The sequence below is a fragment of the Zootoca vivipara genome, chromosome 7, assembly GCF_963506605.1.
Source record: "Zootoca vivipara chromosome 7, rZooViv1.1, whole genome shotgun sequence".
Classification (NCBI taxonomy): Eukaryota; Metazoa; Chordata; class Lepidosauria; order Squamata; family Lacertidae; genus Zootoca; species Zootoca vivipara.
The window spans coordinates 36,871,511-36,897,710 of NC_083282.1; the positions used below are offsets into that span (position 1 = coordinate 36,871,511).

The 26,200-nt window shown below is 43.7% G+C and overlaps 1 protein-coding gene across 5 annotated transcripts in view; it reads right to left on the reverse strand.

The window, feature by feature from the left end:
* FGGY (FGGY carbohydrate kinase domain containing) overlaps nucleotides 1-16,860 on the reverse strand; it is a 156,252-nt gene extending 139,392 nt beyond the window's left edge. The window contains exons 1-3 of one of the 5 annotated variants that reach the window (XM_060276863.1): nucleotides 16,627-16,731; nucleotides 8,245-8,341; nucleotides 5,619-5,832 (exon numbers count right to left, since the gene is read on the reverse strand). In XM_060276863.1, coding sequence (XP_060132846.1) covers nucleotides 5,619-5,819 — 201 coding nt within the window. In that variant the 5' untranslated portion in view covers nucleotides 5,820-5,832; nucleotides 8,245-8,341; nucleotides 16,627-16,731. Of the gene's footprint in view, nucleotides 1-3,244; nucleotides 3,370-5,618; nucleotides 5,833-8,244; nucleotides 8,342-16,626 lie in introns of those variants that run through there. The other 4 variants (XM_035124274.2, XM_035124273.2, XM_035124277.2 and 1 more) reach the window with 4 other exon arrangements.
* Nucleotides 16,861-26,200: the final 9,340 nt, after the last annotated feature.

The following is a 26,200-nucleotide window of genomic DNA, read 5'->3' on the forward strand; positions in this document are numbered from 1 at the left end:
CCTCTATGTTATATTGAACAGTAATGAATATATATTTAGGGTGTGAGTGAGGTCAAAGAAGAAGAAGAGGGGGAAAAACAGTAAGGCAACTCATTGCCCTCTATTAAGAGGATAGCAATGAGGGTACTTTGGCAAACTAAGGTCATAGATGCTCCTACTTTATTACTTCTTTTTTAATCCACTTATCTTTCGGTGACCCTCAAAGTGGCTCACACCAAAATCAATCGATAAACACATGGCATGTACAAATGCATAGACATAGCTAATACAACTCAACTTTTCTTAGCTTGGTGAAAAGATATTTGGCACTGGGGACAGATGCAGACTATGAGGTATTTGTAACACCACTATGGCTAATAACTCTTTTCCTGCTGCCCCAAACTTGGCCAATGTTTGTTTTATATATAAACAGGTCACTGTGATGTGCAGTCGGTACTACCTGGAGGTTCAAGTGCCCTTGATGGGCATGGGATTCTTAGTATACTTTGTTATTTGTTTTCAGCACACCTATTATTTAAACAATTTTAATACCACTTAATTACAGCCATCCCTAAGTGATGCGCAGGAGACTCAATACAACGAAACAAAAATAGAGCTAACTATGAAAATCAGAATTCATTTTAAAAGCCTGCTGGAATTAATGTCGATAAACGTTCAATAGAGTGGATAAGAGTAAATGAAGAAATGCATTCTGTTTCATTATCCTCATAGCAACTGCACCAGACACACCCCCATCTTCCTCCATCTCCTTTAGGGCACTCACTGAAGAGAATGGCTCATTAATATTTGAAAATGCTGATCAATAACAAGCGAACGGTGAACTGTCCAACTACGAATTACCAGGCATCTCATGCATATTTGAAGAGCCAACCGAAGAACGCCAAGCAGTCCGAACCCAGGACTTTTTTTGTAGAGAACTGAAGGTCCCCCTTCCCCACCCCAAGACCACCCTGACAATGCTGGCTGCGAAATGAGGTCATAATACCCACAAAGAGATGCGAAGAACAACTAAAGAAATTCAGGAGATGGAGCAACATCCTGCTGTTTTACATTTCCCTTACCTAGGGTTTCCATATTTCAAAAAGTAAAATTCCTGACACCCGCAAAGTTGTTGAGCTCTTTTCGGAAGCTTTTCCTGACTTTTCCTGACTTATTGCAAGCCTACCCATACCATACTTCAGTACAAATGTCTGTTGTAGAGGGAAGGGTGCTTGCTAACTGAGATGTTGGCTTCACCTCCAGTTCCATTCTGAGGAAGCTCCATTTATTTCTACCCAATAAGTAGATGCTACAAGACTAGCACCAGGTATCCATCACAAACATCTTCTACTATATTTGTGACACTACCCAGAGTCTCTGATAGCCGACGACTGCTGGACAGATCACCGACTAATACATTTCATGATGGCTAGCAAGATTATACCTCAACACAGGCTTCAAGGAAGGAAACCAAGGCGGAAAATGAACACTCAAGCCCTTCAAGATCCCATTAAGCAGGATTGCTTTCAAACGACTCTTAAGGACCATCTGCTTTCAGAATTCTCTGATAACATCAAGGAACACTGGACCAAGCTAAAAACATACATTACTGCAGCCTGTGAACAAACTATTTTATACCAAACCAATAAATACCAGGACTGGTTTGATAAGAATGACAGTGAGCTTGAATGCATGATTGACAAGAAAAGGAAGGCCTTTCAGATCTGGCAAAGAGATAGAAACTGTGCCACTAAGGAAAAAAACCTATGCCAATGCTAAGGCTGAGGTTCAAAGAAGAACCAGAGAACTAAAAAAACACCTGGTGGATAAAAAAAGCTCAAGAGATCCCGCACTTAGCCAACACTCATGATGCAGAGTTTCTTTAAAGCCACAAAAACCATCTATGGGCCAATAAATCATGGCATATGCCCCCTATGCTCAGCAGATAGTATCACACTTCTAAAAGATAAAGAAGTTATTACACTGCTCTGGAAAGAACATTACCAACATCTCCTTAACCGCAACTCCCCCGTAGCTGCTGAGGTCCTCTCACAAATTCCGCAAAAACAAATTAGAGATGAGCTTGCAGTATCTCCAAATCTGGGAGAGTTGTGTACAGCTATTAACCAAATGAAAAACAACAAAGCCAGTGGACCTGATGGGATACCTGCCGAAATCTTCAAAGTGGGCGGAATTGAACTTACACAACAACTTCACAAGCTCATCGAAAAAATCTGGGAAAGAGAAGAAATCCCAGCAGACTTTAGAGATGCCAAAATTATCAATCTCTTCTAAAAAAAAGGTGACAGAACTGATTGTGAAAACTATCAAGGCATTTCTCTATTAGCTGCGGCCGGCAAAATTCTTGCAAGCATCTTAGCAAACCGTCTCGTAACATATCCGAGGTGACCCTTCCTGAATCCCAAAATGGTTTTCAGCCTTCTAGGGGGACAGTAGACATGATTTTCACCACTCGACAGCTTCAAGAAAAATGCAGAGAGCAAAACCAACCCCTGTATATGGCATTTATTGACCTGACTAAGGCTTCTGACACTGTAAATCGTATTGCCCTGTGGTCTGTCCTTCTGAAAATTGGCTGCCCAGATAAATTTGTAAACATCATTCGGCTCCTCCATGATAATATGACAGCAACAATCGCAGATAACAATGGCTCTCAATGTGAACCATTCACAGTGGGATCAGGTGTTAAACAGGGTTATGTTATTGCCCCAACTCTATTCATTATTTTCATTGCCATAATCCTATACTTTGTTGAAGGGAAACTCCCTACCGGAGTAGAAATCATATATTGAACAGATGGAAAGCTCTTCAATCTGAGCAGGCTGAAAGCAAAGAGTAAGTTTACCGCAACTTCCATCATAGAGCTTCAGTATGCTGATGACAACGTAGTGTGTGCACACTCAGAGGAAAACCTCCAAACCATCTTAAATATCTTCGCAGAAGCTTACGAAAAGCTTGGCCTATCACTCAACATCCAAAAAACCAAAGTGCTGCACCAACAAGTACAAAATAACCGCTCTGCAGCGCCACAAATCCAACTCAATGGTGTAACGCTGGAAAATGTTGATCACTTCTCCTACCTAGGCAGTTATCTTTCCACAAGAGCCAACACTGATGCCAAAATCCAGCATCACCTGAGCTCTGCAAGTGCGGCTTTCTCCCGACTGAAGTGCAGAGTGTTTGAGGACCGGGACATTCGCAGGGAAACCAAAATGCTTGTTTACAAAGCTATTGTATTACCAACCTTACTATATGCTTGTATGGACCACTCATAAACGCCATCTCCAACTCCTCGAAAGATTCCATCAACGTTGTCTCCGAAAAATTTTACACATCACTTGGGAAGACAGGTGAACTAATATCAGTGTACTGGAAGAAGCAAAGATCACCAGTGTGAAGCAATGAGTCTTCAACATCAACTTCACTGGACTGGTCATGTTGTGCAGATGCCTGATGATTGTCTTCCAAAGCAACTACTCTATTCCGAACTTAAAAATGGAAAGCATAATGCTGGTGGTCAACAAAAGAGATTTAAAGACTGTCTCAAGGCAAATTTTAAAAAATGCAGTATAAACACTGTCAACTGGGAAACACTGCCCTGCGAGCGCTCCAGTTGGAGAACATGGGCTTTGAAGACACTCGAACTCAGGATGCAAGAGAGAAACATGCTAGGAGGAAGGCACGCTTGGCAAATCCACACCGTGATCAACTCCTGCCCAGAAACCAATGTCCCCACTGTGGAAAGACGTGTGGATCCAGAATTGGCCTCCACAGTCACTTACGGAATCTTTGTTAAAACCATGTTTATGGAAGACAATCTTACTTGGCTACGAATGATCGCCAAAGAAGAATTGTTTTAAAACCTATATTTAGTTTCTTTTATACTGTTTTTGCAACACAAAGAAACTGTAAGTACTCCTAACAGATCAACTGAGAAAAAGCTTATAATTCCTCTCCCTAAAATGCAAAAAAAAGTAAGCATACAAAATGATCCCCAAAAACAAAGGTGAAGTTCTCTCAAGACGCTGACAAAATTAGGATTAGATTTAAAACAACAACAGCCCAGCACATTTCTGCCTGTTGGGGTTAAAGGCCTTTCTCAGGTGCCAGAATTAAAAACAACCTAAAATGTTAAGATTTTAGAGATCTTAAAATGTTAAGACTGGAGATATCTTCAGGCTGTTTTTCATTCGGACCCTTGAGGAAGGCCTTTAACAAAAATAACAGCCCCAAATGTGCTGGGCTGCTTTTAAAAAAAATTAATCCCACCTTTTGTCACTATCCTGAGATATCATCTCCTTTGTTTCGATGGGGTATAATTGTTCCTCATCACATACATACACATAATACATGTTAAAAATCTTTGCCCCACCCCCAGTGCGGTATGCTGTTAATTTCCTCTTGATTTCGCACACATACATTTTCCTCCATATGATCTGTGTTAGGACACAATACCTTTTGCTTTCCAGTATGTCCCTTGCAAAACAGCCTTGTGTTGAAAAACTGTGGTGGCCTTAGGCAACCAGGAAGTCCAAATGGCACATGAGTGAGCTAGTAGAGAAGGAGGGATCTCTCTATTCCTCCCTCCAACTGCCCAATTGTTTTTTGTGCTAGCTTCAGAGGAAGGAAAATATCTTCCTCCATGATCAAGTATGCAGGCAGAAAAGCAATAGATCACTCTGCCTCTGCTTGGCCATTCCACTGGCTAGAATGATATTTTTAAAATGTATTTTTTATGAACACGTTAAGAGGCTAGTAGCCTGTATTTCCAGGCTGGCTACAGAATTGGAGTCTTCCTTTCCCCTGCAGTCAACATGAAACTGCAAGCTACTAGCCAAAACTTTGTAGGCTAGCAGCTCATATGGATTCATTTTCAAGGCTGTTTATAAAAAGGAAGAGAGTCAGAATACCTGAAAGCAAAAAACAGAGTAGTGTACTGCTGATTAAGCTCATTCACTTTTTGGAGTTTGTTTTTTCAAAAACAGGTAATTGATGTTTTCTTTCTGGTTTCTACCATAAGCGAAAAACTTCTACCTCAAAGTTATAATTTTCTCCCCCCAAAAAAACCACAACCCTTCTTCTTCCAATCCTGAATTTTAAACCTAAAAACTCTTCCTGCAGTTTTTCCAAGAGCCACTATCAGTATACCTCCCCCCCACACCCCACAAAAAATAAAGAGAGGGATTAACTGAAACAGGGCAGCGTCAGTACCATTTATCAATAGAATCTGGTCAGATGTACTAGAAGGAATACAATGGTGTTTTTTGTGTGTGCTAGCAATAGAGGTATATATAGAAAGGCAGCAGACAGAGAAATCAGAGAGATTTAGTTCTGGTTAGTACAAAGGTGTATATATCAGAAGCTGCTGTTAATCTTTGAACTTAATAACACGACCATTATATAGTCAAATCTGGAACAGGAAGCCCCAATTTTTCCAAAAGGTAGGCAGAGATTAGCCAGCAAATGTCACTAGTTATATCAGCCCTCCTAGAATCTTGTCTCTTGTGTGAGTGAAAACGGTTCGATGTGACAAAGGCAGTAGAGTCTGCCTCACCTCATTAGAAAAGCTGCCTCACAGCGTGTAGCATAAAATTCACGGTGAGCATTCATGTTTGTACCTTTGTGACTGTACAACACGCAGCCCAGATGTCATCAGAGGATTGCTCATAGTGGTCTGGTTGTGGTGCCCAAATTTGAATTGGCTGCTCTGCGTAAGCCACCACTGTCCCAAACTGGTCTACCAAAGCCGCACGGACGCTCGCTGTGCCAACGTCAATTCCAATGTAGTAATTTACCGGTTCCAGATTCTCACTTTGCATTTTGAGCAGACCTCTGGGAGACAAGGAAACAAAAAGGGACTTTTGAAATATGCTTCACTTGGGGAAAAAAACTTCATTATATTTGCAATGGACACTGCATACCAACAAATTCTACAGTTTGTGATCCAATGAGTTTTGCTACGCCACATGCAAAACATGTTACAAATGCCAAGCCAAGGGACAATAAGGTAGCGACCTCACCAGTAGAACCCTTGGTTTGAAGCCTCCCCCTCCCCCCCCCACCACCTTTGTCAGGCACAGACCATCAGAAGTGCTGCAGGCTATTTGGAAATACAGTGGTACCTCTACTTACGAATTTAACGCGTTCCGAACGCACATTCGTAAGTCGAATCCCATATGAATGCATTGGGAGAAAAAATTCGTAAATAGAAGCAACCCTATCTAAAAATTCGTAAGTAGAAAAAATCCTATCTAAACTGCATCCAAGATGGCGGACGGAGCTCCATTCGTAAGTAGAAACATTCGTAAGTAGAGTTATTTGTAAGTAGAGGTACCACTGTAGTTTGTAAGCTGATAAGCCTACCTATAGCGAGTTCTTTAGACTCTGGTTGCATGACTTTTCTCTCCAATATTCTCATTGCAATATCACATGTTTTGGTTTCCTAATCCCACATTCAGGAAGTTACTGCTACTTCACAGAAGTCAAATCAACAAATTGTGCAGGGTTTTATTTTAAAAGTTCCTGTTGTGTTCTTGCCATTGTTTTTACCAACTTTCAGTCACATGTAAGAAAGACAATTTCTCAATCTCATTCCAGGAAGTATAAATATTACAGGTATACTCTGTTCTCCCTCACACTAACAACAAGGTTCCTAGAGTCATACCATTTCCCTACACAGTACACATCATTTTAAAGAGTGCCTAATGCCATACAACAGTTCTCAGACATTAAGAGTCCTCTTCTAACGTTTGCTTCCAGTGAAGAGGACCTGTTTTTTGGTAGTGGCACCATGGTTATAAAAAGTTGTCCACATGAAGTCTGCAGGATTAGTCCAGTTTGCCAATAATAATATGATGATGATGATGATTTATAGGTCATGGCTCCTCAACAGACATCTAGAATAGGTTTCCTCAACCTCAGCCCTCTAGATTTGTTTGACCTACTACTCCCATGATCCCTAACTAGCAGGACCAGTGGTCAGGGATGATGGGAACTATAGTCTCAAAACATCTATCTGGAGGGCCGAGGTTGAGGAAGCCTGATCTAGAAGATAATTTTATAACATTGCTTCCTTTGCTGTGACTTTACAATTGCAAAGTGATTTAAACTGTTTTCTTGGTCTGCTGCTATGGTTTTAATGTTGATCATTTTGGGATGGCATGGTCTTACTGGAAGACACCTTGTGGTCCCATCAGGTGGAAAGTCAGAGGAAAAATGAGTTAATAGTTGAATTCGTTTCTGGAAGAATATGAATAAATAAATTACTACCATGAAAAAATGAATAAGAATATGTGTAAGCCAAAGGAACCCACATTCATCATTGAGGAATGTACATGCTGGTTCAACCCATGTTTTATATAGGTTGCAAGCCTACATACCGTGTTTCTCATATTTTAAGACATGTCTTATATTATTTTTTTCCGAAGAAAATAAGCCTATGGCTTATTTTCGGGGGTGTCTAATTTTTTGCCGAGCCACGACTGAGCGGGAACCAGCAAAGGCAGCAGCCCGCCGCCGGCTTGGAGCTCGGCAACGTGCGCGCTGCTGCCTTTGCCAGCTCCCGCTCTGTTGGAGCTCGGCAAAGCGCCGCTGCTACGGTACCTTTGCCGGCTCGAGCTCCAAGCCGGCGGCGGGCTGCTGCTTCGCGGCTTCTCCTCCTCCTCCTTCTCCTCACTGCCGCCTTTTTCGGGCTCCAGCTCCTTCTTCCCCACAGGCTCCTCCGCGGAAGGCCCGTCCAGCAGCTCGGCCTCTGAGTCGCCGCTGCTGCTGCCGCCTCTTTCTCCTTCTCCTCCGCCGCCGCCGGGCTCTCCTCCTCCGGGCCCCTCGTCCTGGGCGGGAAGAGCGGTGGTGGGTTTCTCGGCGGCCGCCAGGCTCTCCTGGGTCTCCTGCCTTCCCGCTCGCCTCACACGCGCGGCACACGAACAGGCAAGGCGGCGCGCTGGGCCGAAAAGGAGGGGGGAGGGTGAGCGCAGACGCGCGCGCAGGGGAGGCTCCCTCTCACCGGGCCATGTGCGCGAGAGCGGACCCGGCGGCGAGTCTCGCGAGAGGGGGCAGGGAAATTGAGCGGGAAAGCAGCAGCCCGCCGCCGGCTTGGAGCTCGGCAAAGCGCGCACTGCTGCCTTTGCCGGGTCCTGCTCATGTCTTATTTTTGGGGTATGCCTTATATTTCGCAAGGTCTTGAAAATCCTGCCATGCCTTATTTTTTAGGGATGCCTTAAAATATGAGAAACACGGTACACTTACCGGGGAACAAATCCTAGTATTGCACTGTTAAAATCATTTTACTGCACTGCTATGTGTAGTGTGCATCACTTTGGTTCTTACTATTCATCAAGTGCCTCTAAACAAAGCAATAGAAAGAAAAGTATTACCAATGAGTAGCAGCAGCAGCAGCTGCTACTGCCAGCTAAGCAGTCCAAAGACTGCAAATGCTATGCACTGCAGCCAGTCATATGCCAATTACACTGTAGAGTGACAGTTTTTCATGCCCGAAGTGGACACAGTGACATGGGTTTTGTGCACACAGTGGGTGGGCAACTCCTGCTTTGAATGCGTTCTTGGTGCATGCATGCATCACTGTGAACCCAGAAGTGGCAGGAAAAGGGGGCGTTACGGGGTATAATGGGAGTGCGGCAGGGCGGGATTACAAGTGCACTAACAACACACGCGATGACCCGGAATGTAACCCTCATGCAAAATAGGGTTTTCCTGTATATAACCAGTAACTTCGTGAACAATGATAAAACTGGGTTGCCATGGTATATGTCCATGGATGAACTCCTAGCAGGCTCCCCATCCTTTCAACATCAACTTCGCTGGACTGGTCATGTTGTGCAGATGCCTGATGATCGTCTTCCAAAGCAACTACTCTATTCCGAACTTAAAAATGGAAAGCATAATGCTGGTGGTCAACAAAAGAGATTTAAAGACTGTCTCAAGGCAAATTTAACTGGGTTGCCATGGCATATGTCCATGGATGAACTCCTAGCAGGCTCCCCATCCTTTCTAAATAAATAAATATATTTTAAAGATACATTCGTACACATGCAGACACACTTTTGCACAATACTAGGCCATAATAATTTGCTTTGGAAGCTCAAGCGTGCCTGTAATCCAACAGCTATGCTGCACTGCATTGTTTTGTTCTTCATCTCACAGTCTAACTTGCCGTTGACAAAAAAAAAATCATTCAGTTTATAGATGCCTCCAACAATTGTTGATATAAGGTTTGTCTCTAGAGGAACTGTGTTTAAAAATATTATGCATTCATTTATCATTCTGCATCACTTCAAAGTGCAACATTCCTGTAACTCAATCCAGTTTCCTTGCAAAAAATACATTGTTTGATGCTAAGAGTACTACAGAGTATAATACATTTGAGATATCACCTACATGACATCTGGATCTACACACAAAAAGCACTGAATTCTCCAGTGCATCTTTTTTTAGGATCAACAGTGACTAGGAGTAAATATCCTAAAATCAGCAGAGTTCTCCTATAAGGCATAGTCAACAAGTTTTAACTAGGAAAAATACATTTTGGAGTAATAGGGGATTAGAAAAATTACAAAGGCAGACTGATTGCAATGGATGCCACACTAAACCACAATTTAAGCATTACGTGAAAAAGCGGGAACAAGACAGAGGGCTCATCCATATTTGCACTTGTCTAAGTGATTTTAGGGGACCCAGGTGGCGCTGTGGGTTAAACCACTGAGCCTAGGGCTTGCTGATCAGAAGGTCGATGGTTTGAATTCCTGTGACGGGGTGAGCTCCCGTTACTCAGTCCCAGCTCCTGCCAACCTAGCAGTTCGAAAGCACATCAAAATGCAAGTAGATAAATAGGAACTGCTACAGTGGGAAGGTAAACGGTGTTTCCATGTGCTGCTCTGGTTTGCCAGAAGCGGCTTTGTCATGCTGGCCACATGACCTGGAAGCTGTACGCCGGCTCCCTCGGCCAATAATGCGAGATGAGCGCGCAACCCCAGAGTCGGTCACGACTGGACCTAATGGTCAGGCGTCCCTTTACCTTTACCTAAGTGATTTTTCACTTGTCCCACAGTTTCTAGACATGAGTCTAAGCAGTCTTGCCATTGTCTGCCATTTCTCCCCAGAAAACCCATTCCTTAGCCATAAATCAGAACAAAGATAAATCCAGAGGAAACCCAATTGGTGTTTGCTCCGATTCAGGTGGGGGTGGGCGGTAATGAGGTGAGGCAAGGGCAAGTCTGGATAAGCCCACAGTAAGCCTTGAGCTTCCACACTACTCCCCCCTATCTCCAAAGTGGCCAGGAATTTGGAAAACTGCAGTTTGTCAAGTTGCTTGGATCAACTATAGCTACTGAAGATAACTTGCTTAAACTAACGATAGATTAACCACAGTTTCTGGTATGGACAGATTTCTGTTCTAAAGTCCAACTCTGTCCCATTATACCACATTGGCGTTTCCCTGTCTGCAATGTTCTTGAAAGGGAATGGTTGTCTACCTTGTTTTCGAACTCTGGATAAACAAAAATCTCACTCAAGCAACAAGATGTTGCCCTGGCAGATATCAGCAAAAATAAAAATCCGTCCAACAAACCATAAAGTTGTTTCAGCTGATAATTCGAGATTAATGAAATCAATAAATAATGGACGATTAACATTTGGGCTCTCTAAAGCTGGGCTCTCAAGTTTGCACTGGCTAATTCAAGCACTCAATAAATAATGCACAATTTTTTCAGTAAGTTAATCAGTTTGTCAGACTGCAGGAACAGAGCTTGAAATGTAAAAAGGCTTGTTTACATGTTCAGTTGTCACAGAGTAACTCCAGAATTCACTGGAACAAAAATCAACAACTCAGAGGTTTAAGGGAGTGAATGAGAAGCTGAAATAAGTTGAAAGAGAATTTTAAATCCCTGGAAAGATCAAGGGCTTCTTATTCTCATATAAAAAACTGGTAAGTGAACAGTTCAATCAAGATACATGTTGACTTGTATAGCGACAGCAAAAGTGAGTGGTTGGAATACAGTGGAGTTTCTTGTTCACGTTTAAGAGAGTTTCAACTACAGTAGTTTATACATAGTATCAGCCCCATATTGATCACTTTTGTTTGTTTTTTAATGTCTATTTTTAAAATATTTATTTTTATTGAAACTTGTCCAAAGGTATACAAACGTTCATACCCAATACAAAGTATCTTTTTTTATATAATACACCAGAATAAAATAAATGCTTTTAAGATCTAATCTAAAAAGGATCAGAAGGGAACAGAAGGGGAAAGGGGGAAAGAGAAACTGAAAGAAGAGTTTGTGAACAACTTGGATTAAGAACGCTGCAAACCCGGAAGTAGGTGTTTTGGTTTGTGAACTTTGCCTTGGAAGCAGAACATGTTCCACTTCCTGCTGAGTGTGTTCCGTTTGTAAATTGAGTCCCTTGCTGCTACAGGAAAGCACGCCTTGGTTTAAGAAAGCTTTAGTTTAATAACGGACTTCAGGAACGGATTAAGTTCATAAACCAAGGTACCACCTCAGGAAATAAATAAATAGAATCATACCAGGAGATGATGGGAGAGAGCTGGAGAGCCCTCATGGCTCACAAGGAAACCCTCCCTGAAGCCCAAAGAAGACATCAGTGAGGGCAGAGGAAGCCCCAAAGAGACCTGAGGAGCAACAGGGCTTTATTTATGCTGCTCAGAGTCCCTGCCTAACAGCTGACGTACAGGGTAGCACAGCAGAAGCAGCCACTTTCCCATGTGTCCTCCAACCAGCCCCAGAGCTTCAACTCTAGATATTTTCTTTCTCTGAATTGGGGAGAGAGCAGGAGAGAGAGTTGGAGAGCAGAGGGAAATGGGCATTTAAAGACTTTTTAGAAGGTGCTCCCCACTTTATGTGATTTCTCTTATGCGCACGGGGGCCCAGAACATAAGCCCTAAATAGAATCCAACTATTCTATTTTCTATAAGCCAATATTTTTTCAATCCAGGTATTATAAGTTCATTTTCTCTTTCACACAAAAACTCCATAAGAAGTTTCCAATCCTTAATAAATGTCAATGTTGATTTTTCTCTTAATTAAATATAACTTTCCTAGATATCTGTTCCCTCGAGTTCAGTGCGTGCATACTCTTAGGTTAACTAGGTGTTGCAATCCTATACCCACTTACCTGAGAGTAAGTCCCCTTGAACTCAGAGGGACTCACTTCCAAGCAGGAATGTACAGGATTGCACAGGAAGGCCACCGTTTTGTTGCTGTCTTCAATAATGACCCCCATTTCCATGAGATAGGCAACACCATTTTGCCTGGCTCTTCTGAGAAAAGACTTAAAGGTACAATCCCATACATACAACTCTACTCAGAGGTCCTATCAAGTTAAATATAAACCTTTTTTAAAAAACTCCCAGGGTAAATGTATATAGAAGAACAACCTAAGTCAGCTGATGAAATAGGAGAGGGTATAATGGCAAGAGGACCCTGGTAGATTGTGTCATTTCCATCACTTTTGGTCTTGAAACAAAACATAGCCTTCATCTCCTCTTGTTTATTACCCTACTGCTGATCGAAGTGTGAAACAGAATTCAACTTGGATTAAGGATGTTCAGGGGGCAAACTCCCTAAAGACATTTCAGGCACTTCAGGGATTAATTTGTTCCCTATGCGCTCAGATGTATTAGCAAGTCATCCCACAAAATGATTTACGCTTTGTAAAGGAGTCTACAAAGTGACAGAACATCAACATTTGCATATTGGCTATGGTCCAGTGTGCTTCCCAGCAAAGCCATCCTAGCAAACCAACACCTAAACCAAGTGTCTAATTATTTGCGACAGATACTGGAAAGCCTAGGCCAACAGTAAATTCAACAATTAAATCAAAAAATTTAATACATGCTACAAAACATGCTTTTGCAGACATTTTTCACCCAGCGGCAAGAATGTTCCAATAACCAGTTTCCAAAATTTAATGCATTCAAGGGGACTTGTTCACCCTTGAATCGTAATTGTAAAGGAAGACAGCCCTAAGTAATTTGTCATACTAAACTTAAAACATTTATTTAGATGGTTGGTACATCTGCAATTCTAACACACTGCTTCTGAGAGTTCCTGTCACATCCATTTAAAAGTAACCAGGGGCTTCTCACACCAGACCAATCTTCTTATTTTTCACAGTCCTACAGATGTCTACTAAGAAGCCCTACTGAGCTCAGTGGGACTTAAACCCTGGTAAATATGTATAGGTTTTCAACATAACTGAACATTACACCAGGATTGGAGGCACAACACTACTTAGCAGAGGAACAGTTGCTTTATCCAAATAATAATAATAATAAATAATAATAATAATAATAATAATAATAATTTATTTGTACCCCGCCCATCTGGCTGGGTCTCCCCAGCCACTCTGGGCGGCTTCCAACAGATTAAAAACACATTAAAACATCAGTCATTAAAAAACTTCCCTAAACAGCGCTGCCTTCAGATGTCTTCTAAATGTCAGATGTTTGTTTATTCCTTTGACATCTGATGGGGGGGGGGCCTTCCACAGGGCGGGAGCCACTACCGAGAAGGCCATCTGCCTGGTTCCCTGTAACTTTGCTTCTCGCAGGGAGGGAATCCCGAGAAGGCCCTCAGCGCTGGACCTCACTGACCGGGCAGAATGATGGGGGTGGAGAAGGAGACAGGCCTGGGTGAGATTACACACACATACACAACCAGACACTCTGGAAACTCTACCACAACCCACTAATTAGAGACAGTACCACCACCAATATTCACGCATAGCCATTTAAATCACTACAGTTAGGGCATGCACCCCACCACATCCCCAAAAGTCAACACCACAGCACACTCAGTCCAACAGCCTGTAGCACAGCCAGCAACAACCACACTACTGCAAGTCCCCCCAGGGGTCCCTCTAACTCAGGCATCCCCAAACTTCGGCCCTCCAGATGTTTTGGACTACAATTCCCATCATCCCTGACCACTGGTCCTGTTAGCTAGGGATCATGGGAGTTGTAGGCCAAAGCATCTGGAGGGCTGCAGTTTGGGGATGCCTGCTATAGGGGTTTGAATCTCCTTATGCTCCTCAAAACCATCCTTTTTTTAGCAGCGTGGAGCATGGCAAAGACATACAACATAGTGCTCACATGAGACGCCTGCAGAGAACACACGGGATGCCCTCCTGGGACAAGAAGAATGTTGGGATGACTACAGGTCAGTAGCTATGCTGTAGAGTTCCATCAGGCTGCATTTCATCACCCATGCTGTTTAAAATCTACATGAAGCCACTGGAAGAGGTCATCTGGAGATACAGACTGAGGTGTCACCAATACCAGATAACGCCGAGCTCTATTATCTCCTTTTCATCAAATCAAGATGAACCAATAGCTTCCCTGAATCAGTGGCTGGGCACATTAACGGACTGGGTAAGAGCCAATAAACTGAGATTAAATCCAGACAAGATAAAGGTACTGTTAGCAGGTTGTTCATCTATTTGGCTGACTGAAGTTCAACCTGTTCTGGATTTCTCCCTAAAGGATCAAGTTTGTGGTTCAGGAACAGTCTTGGATCTACAGTTGTTAGCAAAGAGGCATGAGCAGCCTCAGAGGCTCACGGCACCGTTTATTGGCTTCAGCTGATAATACCAGCTGCAACCCTACCTGTACAGAGATACCTGCTCTGATTACTTCAATGCATTATATATATATGGGCTCGACTTTGAAAACAGCCTAGAAACTTTAGTTAGCTCAAAACAGGGCAGCAAGATGGTTAACTGGGCCTGAAACCATATGATCATATTATACGTTTTGTGATTGGCACTGTTTCCAGGCCCAATTAAGATGGTTGACATTAAGCTTTAAAGAAGATTTGAAGGATCACATCTTCCCACCTATCTGCCTGATCTCAAGATCTTCGGAGACGGAGACCCTTGTCCGGTGCTCCTGCTAAACAAAGTGTAGCAGATAACTTAGCAGAGAGGTGCCCTTTTGAGTGTTGGCAACACAGGAGGTGCAACTGGTGCCCACGATGCCACCACACCAAAACATGCTTAAGCCACACAGGACAATAGCCTGGTTCCTGCTTGATACAGCCTGCCCTCTCCTCCCTCTGACAGCCCATGTGGCCAATCTAGCCCTCTAGTCCCAGCAGGCCTTGTCTTCTTGTCCTACCCAACTCCATTTCCTCTTATGCTTTGGAAGCAGTGGGTACTTCTTGTCTGTAGGAGGGCAGTACTGGAACAATAATGTTTGGGAAAAGCACAGCACTCATATATGGCAAGAGGGTAGACAGCTACAGCAGCCATACATTACAGTGTGTGGGCTATTACGTTTGGTGCTTCACATATTTATGATACTTGCATGGTGATAGTTGCATAAGTATGTATTTTGCTCAGTGTACGCACACTAGGAAACAGAGAAATCACAGCTTCCCATAACTTGTAATACTTAAAGCAACACACACCTACCTCTGATATTGTCGCAAATAACAATCGGCATGTGGACTGCAGGCTAATTTCCACAAAGAAATCATTTCCATGAAGGAATTCAGTAATATTTAAACAGACCCTGTACTTTGCACCCTGTTCTAAATAATGCACTGAGAAGGCGTCTCTCTTTACAGAAGGCCCAGATTGGGGCCGCTTTCAGAATGCTGTTCAGTTCAGGTAGGATTTAACCACATACCAGCAAATTCAGGTTGCACAATTGTGGTTGATGAGGACAACAAACCCGCTTCCCCCTCCCCCCCAAAAAAAACCTGTACCTTTTTGCAGCAGGGAAATTAATTGGAGTGTGTGCAATAATGCTTGCTTTGATGCAATGTCATCTGTCAACCTCCCTGCAAACAAATGAATACTCCTTGGAAAGCCAACACCGACCGTCAAATCTCCCCACAAAAATGAACGTCCAACAAACAAGTCAAGCAGAAGCACCCAGTCTGTCTTAGCTCTTCAGTATTTCCCAGCCTTGGGTCCCCAGATGTGGTTGGACTACAATCCCCATCATCCCCAACCATTGGGTCACTCCATCTGACGCTGAAGGGAGCTGAAATACTGTGGCGACCCACAGAAACGTATCTGCAACTGGCATCAACTTCAAATGCAGAAAGAGAGTCCATGACCCTTGGCTACTTGCGACTCTCTTCTCACCCTTCCCACTCCCCAAGACTAGTAACCATGTACACCAGGATAAGGCATCATCTCAAGGATGTGGCAGTATCTGGTTGCCATTTTGCAAGGGGGGGGGGTGCGTTGGGCAGGGAACCTCCCTTTTCACTTTTTAGGTCCCACTGCATACTGGGCCCCATACATACACAGGGGAACAAAACCTGAAAAGCGAAAACAAAACAAAAACAAAAGTAAACACATGCCTCCACTTCAGGCAAACCTGGAGTTGAGGATCAAAACCTCAAACTCTCTCCCCAACCCCCAGAAGTCAACCAAGGTAAGCCAGAAGGCAACCCAAGTGCACCCAAAGAGGGAGGGGGAAAGGGACACGACCCCTTGGGCAAGGGATAGAGAACAAAGCCCGAGGTGTTTTCTTTCCCCTCTTCAACGCAAAGGGAAGAAACATCTGCGCGAGGATTTCCTGAAACGGAACGCTCTGCTACAGAAGGCAATTCTTATTTGGGTTGGAGAGCAGAAGCCACTTACTTGCCCAGCAGTGAAATATGACCTGAGCTAACAGTGGACAAACCGCTCGCAGCGCACGCTTTGCAGCAAAAAAAAAAAATGAGAGAGAGAGAAAGAGAGAGGGAAACCCACAGAGTTCCTGACAAGGCAATTTCCGGGCTTCTTGAACGGGAGCAAGAGCCGTTGCCGCGAGGGGGGAAAGGAAAGGGGGAAAGAAGAAGGCCTCGCTCTTTTTCTCCTCTCTCGGCAGCGGCGCCTTGGGGCCGCTGATCCCGATTGGTCGGCTGGCCCGCGAGGCGGGATTTGGCGGAGGAGCCTGGAAGGCGCTTAAACGGGCAGTAAATAAAAGGAGCTGCTCATCATGTCCTGCTTTTTGTCTGTGTCTCTTCCCCAACCCTCCCATTCTCACTGCTTGTAAAAAAAAACCATCTGCGGAACTGTACAGTACTAGCAATGCCCGCCTCGGGGATAAAATGTGAAAGCCGTGTGGCTTATTTTCCAGCAAAGGCCCTCTTTACCCATCTTTCTGCCCCCAAGAACCAAGAAATAAGATGAAAGGGTTTATAAGCACCTGCGCTCTCGTTTTAGCAGCAGCCCTTCCCCAAAACCCCCCTCAGGGAGAACCAAGGAGCGGACGGAATGGAAAGAGGCTTGAAGTCTATGGGTGTCTACTCAGGGGTAAGCCCCCATTGACTCCAAAGGGACTTGCTCCCAGGTGTGTTTATAAGGCTGGTGCCACCTTGCAGGAAAAGGCTAAACATAGGAAAGCCTTGCATGGCTTGGGAGTCCAATCCTCAATGGAAGGGTTGTCGCAGGTCTAGTAAGGCATGTGTTCAATCCTGGCATCGCCCTCCAGGAATGGAGATCTCCTCTGCCTGAAACCCTGGAGAGCTGCTGCCAGTCAGTGCGGACAATACTTGGGTAGATGGATGGTCAAACTTGGCATAAGGCACCTTCAAGCTCCCTAATGCCTTTTACCATATGACCACAGCTATCCCTGCGTGGGCTTGAACCACCAACCTTCTGGTTAACAGCCAAACGCTTTGACCAATTGCACCACCTGAGGGTCAAATGGATTGGAAGCAGTAGAGGTAGGTCAGTAGGACTTGCACCCAGGAAAGAATATAGGGTAGAAGTCTTAAATGTTAAAAAGTGACGGCAGCTGAAACCAAAAGCCAACATAAGTGCATCAAAAGAAACACAGATCATACTATAAAAGCTGACCGTAATGAAGAAGTTTGTACAAACATCTAAAAACATCTAAAAACAAGCAAAGAGGGTTTCTTCATACATCAAATTCCTACACAAGAAAGTGATCCATGCAAAATAAAAAATACACACACACACACACACACACACACACGGACAATATATGCAATCTATAGGTGATTGTGACACATAACAGCTCCACAGATCATGTTTTTCATTTCAGGTAGAAACTATACATGCATTAGAAAGCAGCAACAAATCATAGTTCCCTGTGCAACTAATACATTATTAGACTGTGTGAGGCGGAAACATTCCTCTATAAACAGACCTTTGGCTGATTAAAAAATCTATTGCCTTTTAAATATGTTTGTGGGAATGGGGTTACTTTGTTGTTGTTGTTGTTGTTGTTGTAAGTATTTTGTATTTTTATGATGAAAGGCAGTATATAAATTTAATAAATAGTTATAATAACAATGCTAACTATGGACTGCAAGAAGATCAAACCTATCCATTCTGAAGGAAATCAGCCCTGAGTGCTCACTGGAAGGACAGGTCCTGAAGCTGAGGCTCCAATACTTTGGCCACCTCAGGAGAAGAGAAGGCTCCCTGGAAAAGACCCTGATGTTGGGAAAGATTGACGGCACTAGGAGAAGGGGACGACAGAGGACAAGATGGTTGGACAGTGTTCTCGAAGCAACGGACATGAGTTTGACCAAACTGCGGGAGGCAGTGGAAGACAGGAGTGCCTGGCGTGCTCTGGTCCATGGGGTCACGAAGAGTCGGACATGACTAAATGACTAAACAACAACAACAAACAATGCTAACTAAATACACAATCTCTTTCTGTAAACAAATTTTGTAAATTTGAAATATGTTTAAGCTACACAGTTGCTCCAGATTAAAAAAATAAAAACATAAAGATTTCTGTTTAACAATGTACTTAAATATTCAATCCAAACAAGCAGGAAATATGTACATTTATGTACATATATGCAGATATCATAAATATAGAGGAATATAATCTCATTTTTATAATTCTGCTTTTATCAGCTCCAAACTACTCACTCATAAGAAGCATGATAAGCAATATCCTCCCATCCAACTGACCACATTTAACAGTAATAACAGATGCAACTTAAATAGTCTATTCATCTTTCCAATAGTCATGAAAGCAGTGCCGTTCTTCCTTAAATTGAGGATATACTCTGGTTTACTTTTCCGTGAATCTATAATTTTTACACATGGCATTACATGTTGGACTTGAAATGGCAATATTCCATTCATTTTCGGTAATAGGTGTACCCATAATCTTTCCACACCTTGTTTTAAAGCCATTTCTCCATACCAGGCATGCTCTCAAATGGAGAGGACATGAAATAATCTAGTTGGGGGAGGGGAAGTGTGGGCAGGCAGTGATTTGGAGGAAAATATCATATGGACAACACAGTTAACTGTGGTACAGGAAGCTTAATATCTGCATTAAACAAGTGGAGGAATGAGCCCTACGTTTCAACCCAATCTGGTTGGATTTTGCACATAGACTGGAAAGGGGTGACATCTTATCCTTTGCCTCAAGCAGTAAAATGACTTGGATAGCCTTGCCTCTTTCTGATGCACTAGTTTTCTGTGTACTGTTTGGAAGGTGTTACAACTCAAAGAGCATTCCTGTGGGGGACACAGTCCCTACAGTATGAAATGGTATGCTCTCAGAAGTCCTCTACTGTGTGATTTTGCTAAACATGTACATTGGCTCTGAAAGCACAGAGTTTCAGAATAATGGCAGATTCCATGCTGGGTGCCAGAGACATGCAGCAAGCTTATGGTGATGCAGATTACGAGACTGTGAATTAAATTTGGTGTTCTTTTAGTTGTAACAAGAGGCCATCCTAGGAAGATCTGAATGCTTCTCTAGTGGAGAGACAAAAACCTCCTCCCACTCGCCCGATTCTCTTTCCCTTCATCACCCAAGTTTTGCCTGATGAATGAAAGTTCTTTGTTTTCCTGCTTTATAAGTGGAAAGAAAGCCAACATCAGCAGTGGTATAAATCAAAGTTGCTCCATTTTGGCCTGCTGCCGATTTGACCACTAATGTCAGATAATTTAGTGGTTCTAAATAAGAGGTGGCATCTTTGAAATATTCTTCCTTACAGAGCTAGACCTGATGTGACACTTGCTGGAGGAGAAACTATTTGCATAAATCTGTCTTAAAAGGCTCACTTAATCATATTACTTCACCAGCAGCAGTAGCCTTTGAAGGCTAAAGTCCATACATGATGGGAAATAAGAGAAAGAGTTCATAAAGGTGATGGTTCTATTAACTACTGCAGCACAGGGCTCCAGTCACACTGAAGGCTCTGGAGCTGCGTATTTATTGGGAGTTATCTTCCCATTGTGGGAAGTGCATCTGCTTTGCTGTCTGCATTGATCTCCTTTGATATTATCTGCATCTCAGAACATGGTGCCAATTTAAAAAATGACGTGTGCGCACATTTTCTATTCTTCTTTGCAGCTGTCCTTAGAACTCTGTGTCATGATTCTGAGATAGCTGTGAGGGTATCTACGCTTCTCTTTGCTTCAGAAACCACAGGTAGTGAAGCAGAGCAGAATGGGTCATGCAGTGCGATTCTGTGCATCCTTTTTTCTGAAGTAGGTCCCATGTATTAACACAGTGGACTTACTCCCTAGTAAGCAGGTTTAGAATTGCAGCCATAACAGCCAGTTCATCTGTTGCCCGAATGGGATGGGAGCTGATAGGATGGCCATTTAACGCAGCTCCTAAAAAGTGGGCACAGTTTTGCACAAAGCTAGCATGCGCTGTTGTCTTTGTCCATGGAGTTTTCTTGGCAGGGATACTGGAGTGGCTTGCCAGTTCCTTCTCCAGGTGGATCACGTTTAGTCAAAACTCTCCACTATGACCTGTCCATCTTGGGTGGCCCTGCATGGCATAGCTCATAGCTTCTCTGAGTTATTCAAGCCCCTTCGCCACGACAAGGCATTGATCCATGAAGGGATCAATTATGATCCATGAAGGGATCAATTATTGAATTATGGTGCTGGAGGAGACTCTTGAGAGTCCCATGGACTGCAAGAAGATCAAACCTATCCATTCTTAAGGTAATCAGCCCTGAGTGCTCACTGGAAGGACAGATCGTGAAGCTGAGGCTCCAATACTTTGGCCACCTCATGAGAAGAGAAGAATCCTTGGAAAAGACCCTGATGTTGGGAAAGATTGAGGGCACTAGGAGAAGGGGACGACAGAGGACGAGATGGTTGGACAGTGTTCTCGAAGCTACGAACATGAGTTTGACTAAACTGCAGGAGGCAGTGCAAGACAGGAGTGCCTGGCATGCTATGGTCCATGGGGTCACGAAGAGTCGGACACGACTAAACGACTAAACAACAACAACAAAGCATGCGCTAAAATAGACACGCATGTAGAAATAATTGCTATAGTTAACCCTCCACTATGGCTGGATATAGCACTAGGTGAGAGCCTACTTTCCTCTTGCTATCAGCAGCCACAGCTGAGGATATCAGAGGGATAAAAAGTAGCTCTAAGGCAGGGGTGTCAAACTCAAATTCATCGGGGGCCGCATCAGCAGTTTGGTCACCCTCAAAGGGCCGGTTGTATCTGTAGGACTATGTGTCCACTCTTTATTATCATAAATTATTGTCACTGCATTCAATTATTACTGTTTTTTTGTAATACTGTAAGTAATAACTAGCTCTGAAAGCAGAAACATAGTCAGAATAATGGCAAGTAGATATTCAAATGTACAATTATTGTACAATTTATTGAAAAATGATTTTTGGTAACTGCACTGGGTGGTGGAGGCTCGCTAGGGTTTCATGCAGGACCTTTGCAGAGCTACTAGTACCTGGAGGTGCTGGGGTCCTTCTGCATGCAGGACAGATGTTCTGCCAGTGAGCCACCACCCTTCACCAAAGGGACTGGCTGAGGTTGACTCACTGGAGCTGCTCTCCTGGTTCCAGGGTTTAAGGGCCAGAAGTATAAAGCAGCATCCTATGTTTCTGAGGAGAGGGAGAGGGAGAGGGAGAGGGAGGGAGTGAGGAAGGAATGAAGGAAGGAAGGAAGGAAGGAAGGAAGGAAGGAGGAGAGTGGGAGGGAGAGAGGAAGGAAGGAAGGAAAGAGGGGAGAGAAAGAAGAGTAGGAAATAAGGAAGAGAATAAAGAAGGAAAGAAAAAGAAAGAGGGAGAGAAGACGGAAAGGGAGAAAGAAGGAAGGAAGTAGAGGGAAAGAAAGAATAAGAATGAGGGAGAGGAAGAAAGTTGGGAAGGACGGAAGGAAGGAAGGAAGGAAGGAAGGAAGGAAGAAGAAAGAAAGAAAGAAAGAAAAGAGGGAGCAGGAGGGAGAGAGGAAGGAAAGAGGTGAGAGAAAGAAGAGTAGGAAAGAAGGAATAAAGAAGGAAAGAAAAAGAAAGAGGGAGAGAAGACAGAGATAAAGAAGGAAGGAAGGAGAGGGAAAGAAAGAATAAGAACGAGAGAGAGGAAGGAAGGAAGGGAAGGGGGGGTCGCCAGAAAAGAGCGCGAAGGGACCCAGGGGCAAAAAGCATTTCCCCGGGCCCAGCTGTTTGTCGGCGCTTTGTTGGCGCGGCGCTTAAGCAGCAAGGTCCCACTGCTGGGTCCCGCTGGCTGGGGCGCTCGGCGGGCCACATGACGAGGTCTGGCGGGCCGGATTTGGCCCCCGGGCCTTGTGTTTGACACCCGTGCTCTAAGGCATCCTGCATGGTGCCCCAAGACATCTCCAGCTGAAAGCCCCTCCTTAAGGAACGTCCTAAAAATTGTACAAGCTGCTTGACACCGAAACAAACTGCCTTGGGAGTTGGTGGGCTGTTTCGTGCTGAGGTAGATGGCCATCTGACAGGGATACTGTAGTTGAAGGATCCCCACACTGAAGGAGATGGGCTACAGGATCCCCAAAGTCCCTTTAAAAGATTATGATTCTTTAAAAGACTATGATCTACCAACAGCTATCAGTAACAGAGGCCAAATGGAACAGCTATATTATGAGAAAGCGCTAAAATAGACACGCATGTAGAAATAATTGCTATAGTTAACCCTCCACTATGGCTGGATATAGCACTGAATTGTTGTTCAGGGGATCCAGAGGGGCCCAGGAGATGATAATTTGGCTAAAACTGGGCAATGGGTCAGGGAGGCTTGTGGATTTCATTAAGCCACCCCACCTTTCCCGAAATATTTATAGTACCATTCCAATATGCATGGGTAGTGGTACAAGCAATGGAGGAGTGTCATCAATTATATGCCTTGCTTGTTCCCAGAAGAATCTAACTGAGCTCTGTTGGAAACAGATGATTGAACTAGATGTCCTAGGGTTTTTGGTCTTATCTGGCAAGGTATTCTAACATTACAATCTGATGTGACTTGTTTGTACAACATTGTTAACCTTGGCGAGCACTCATGGACATCTGTGCACTGTAGCAACATGACTTATCATATTATCCTGCTAAATATTTCAGATAAGTCTTTGATCCTTCATACTCCATTAAGGACATCCCTAAAGGAAATGGAAACTTTCCTCATTGTATCAGTTAATCTTGCACAGAAAAAAGAACTAGCCACTCTTGCCTTCCCAAGGCAGTCAGTGGTTTCTGAGATCTTGGCATTAACTGATCTTGAAGATATAATATGTAGCATAAATCCTTCAGGCACTTTATGAAAGCAAGCCAGAAAGTGTGTCTCCTTTAGAAGTTCTGTTCTAACAAGGCCTAGTTTATTTGCTTGGTTTTTTGTACAGATAGCCACTGGCTTGCCTCTGGTTCTGATGCTTTGCTTATCATGAAACATTCATCCTGCCTTGCTGCTCAAAGAACTTCACATAAGAAAAGCTTATTTTTCTTCTTCTATCACACACCAGTGAATAGTGTCGATAACAAGATTTCAGTAATATCTGTTTACTTTTTAAATTAGGATTCGTTCCTCTTTTTTTCTTAGTCGTTAGATGGTTAGTTGAGAAATATTCATCAATCACAATGAACAGTAATTTTTTACTGTGCTCACTAATTCGAAAATAAACAGTAAGTAGCATTGCAAAGCCTGCTCTATAATTTTATTGTAAAATTTAAATTCAGCTGGGGACCATTGATAAACCAGATAAGATGCTCACAGCATCGCTGAATCTCTGGCAAGGCTTCGACTAGAGACCATAAGGGTGGTGGGAAACCTTTGGGGAACCTATGGCCCTCCCAGATACTGTAGGGTGACATCTCTCATCATCACTGGCGAAGGAAGGGGGTGCAGTGGGTGCAGTCTGCCCTGGGTGTCATCCCTGAGGGGTGGTGACATTGCCGCCCCGCGCCCTGGGACACTTGCCCCGCCCCGGGTGCACAACATGTGTGCCGCTCCGGGTCCCAGAGCAGCTAGCTCAGCCTCTGCCCATCATCCCTGATTATTGGGCTATGCTGGCTGAAGCTGATGGGAGCTGGAGTTCAGCCACACTGGAACAGGCACATGCTCCCCACCTCCTAGGTCAGTTGGTTAGAGCGTGGTGCTGATAACACCAAGGTTGCAGGTTCGATCCCCGATTGGGACAGCTGCATATTCAGGCTGGACTAGATGATTCTCAGGGTCCCTTCCAACACTATGATCTTTATCTCTGTGCCAAGCAAAGGCCTAGATTAGAGTCCCTAGAATAGTGCCTGAAATGGACTATTGTGTGCTAAAGTGAATCTAAAGATGTATAGATATTATTATTCAATAGAGTGTTTGTCTGTGACGAAAGGGCATGGGATGGAGCATTACATTGGTTATCATTAATATGGTGACCATTCTGGAACAAAGCTTTCAAACCCAGACTGATAGGGGCATGGTGGAAATGAGCTGTGAGGTGGGCATGTGGAGAAATAATCATAGGACAGTTTCACCAAAGGTCAAACTTGCCCCACCAAATTCTCCATACCAATTTGACTGTGTGGACATTGGCTCTGATGCACATTAACCGATCTTGATTGTACATGCTTTAAGTTGGGTTCTGATTACACCTCGTGGGCTTTTAGAGATTTGCAAATCTAAAAGTCTGCTTAGGCAGACAGTTTCATTTTATACATAGACAACACAGCTTCAACAAATTTATCACAGAATACACTGTGGGCTCCAACACGGTTTATTTCCTCATTCAGTTTCTGCCTTAATTTGATTTTTGTATTGCAGGACACAGCCAGACATTAGGTGGAAGCAACCTTGTCATTTATTCATTGAGGTAACTGCTTTTTCTTCTGGTTCTATCAGGTTAACAGTTAACATTTTCTCTCTCCTTGAAATGCCCCTTTGGCTTGGCTGAGATGTATCATAGATCAGCGTAGCTTCCAGGACATTAAAACATTAGTCATCAATTAGTTTTAAACTCCTGCTATAATAATATATCATTTATCTAGCCTGCTGTGGCATTTTTGTGAACATTTAATCCCCCCCCCTTTAAAGGGCATCTTGGTTTTCCTTTCAAGCTCACTGCTACATCTTTTCTTTGTCTCCCATACAGACACCATCTCCTTAAGGAACAATAAAAATTAGATTTGTTTGACCTGCACTGGGGGTTCATTTAAGCAGGATGGACTTAATTGCTCTGCCTGGTCTCCCAGACAACTTTTATGTAATATTCCAGACATTTACGCACTGTCTTTTGCGTGGCTGCAAGCAGGTGCATTTGACCAAGGATAGATGCCTATAAAGCAGGCCTTACAATTCATTGCCCATCTCCTTGGTAGTCCTCTGGGAAATTGCTGTACTCTTGAGTTAGCACTGGGATCTCATTAAGGGCTCACATCATTGCCATGTCCTGATTCCCAAGAACATTTGCTTTTCTCTTTAATGTTCAAATTTATAGTGCAATTAAAGACATCGGTACAGATGCCAATCCTTGTGTGATCATTTTTTAGCAATACTTCAGTATTTTCCCTTGCAATGAACCAGCCCTAAATATTATGGAATTTGGGTATGGCCCTGATTCTGTGCACTCCTCACTCCTTGCCTATCTGCTCTCCATTATTAATCTACTGCACAGACCCCTGTTCATCCTTTTTGCTTTTACCTAAAGCACTTTTTACCTACAGCTTCCCCGGAAACACTGAGTCCAGTTTCTCTTCTATTCCTACATGCACCACCACTGACCCCGTCATTTTTCCATACTGTAGTACTAAAAAAGAGAGGGAGGTGCAATAGTATTGGTGGCTGTTGCAAGATCTTAGGCAGGGGCAGAGGAAGGGGGATGCGGTGGGGGTGGGTCACCCTAGGTGCCACCCCCGAGGGGGGGTGACAAAATGCTGCTCTGCTCACCACCTCCCCCTCAGCTGTAGGGCGGCTGAGTGGGAGTAGGCAGGCAGACTCCTTGGAGGTCCGGCAGAGCACC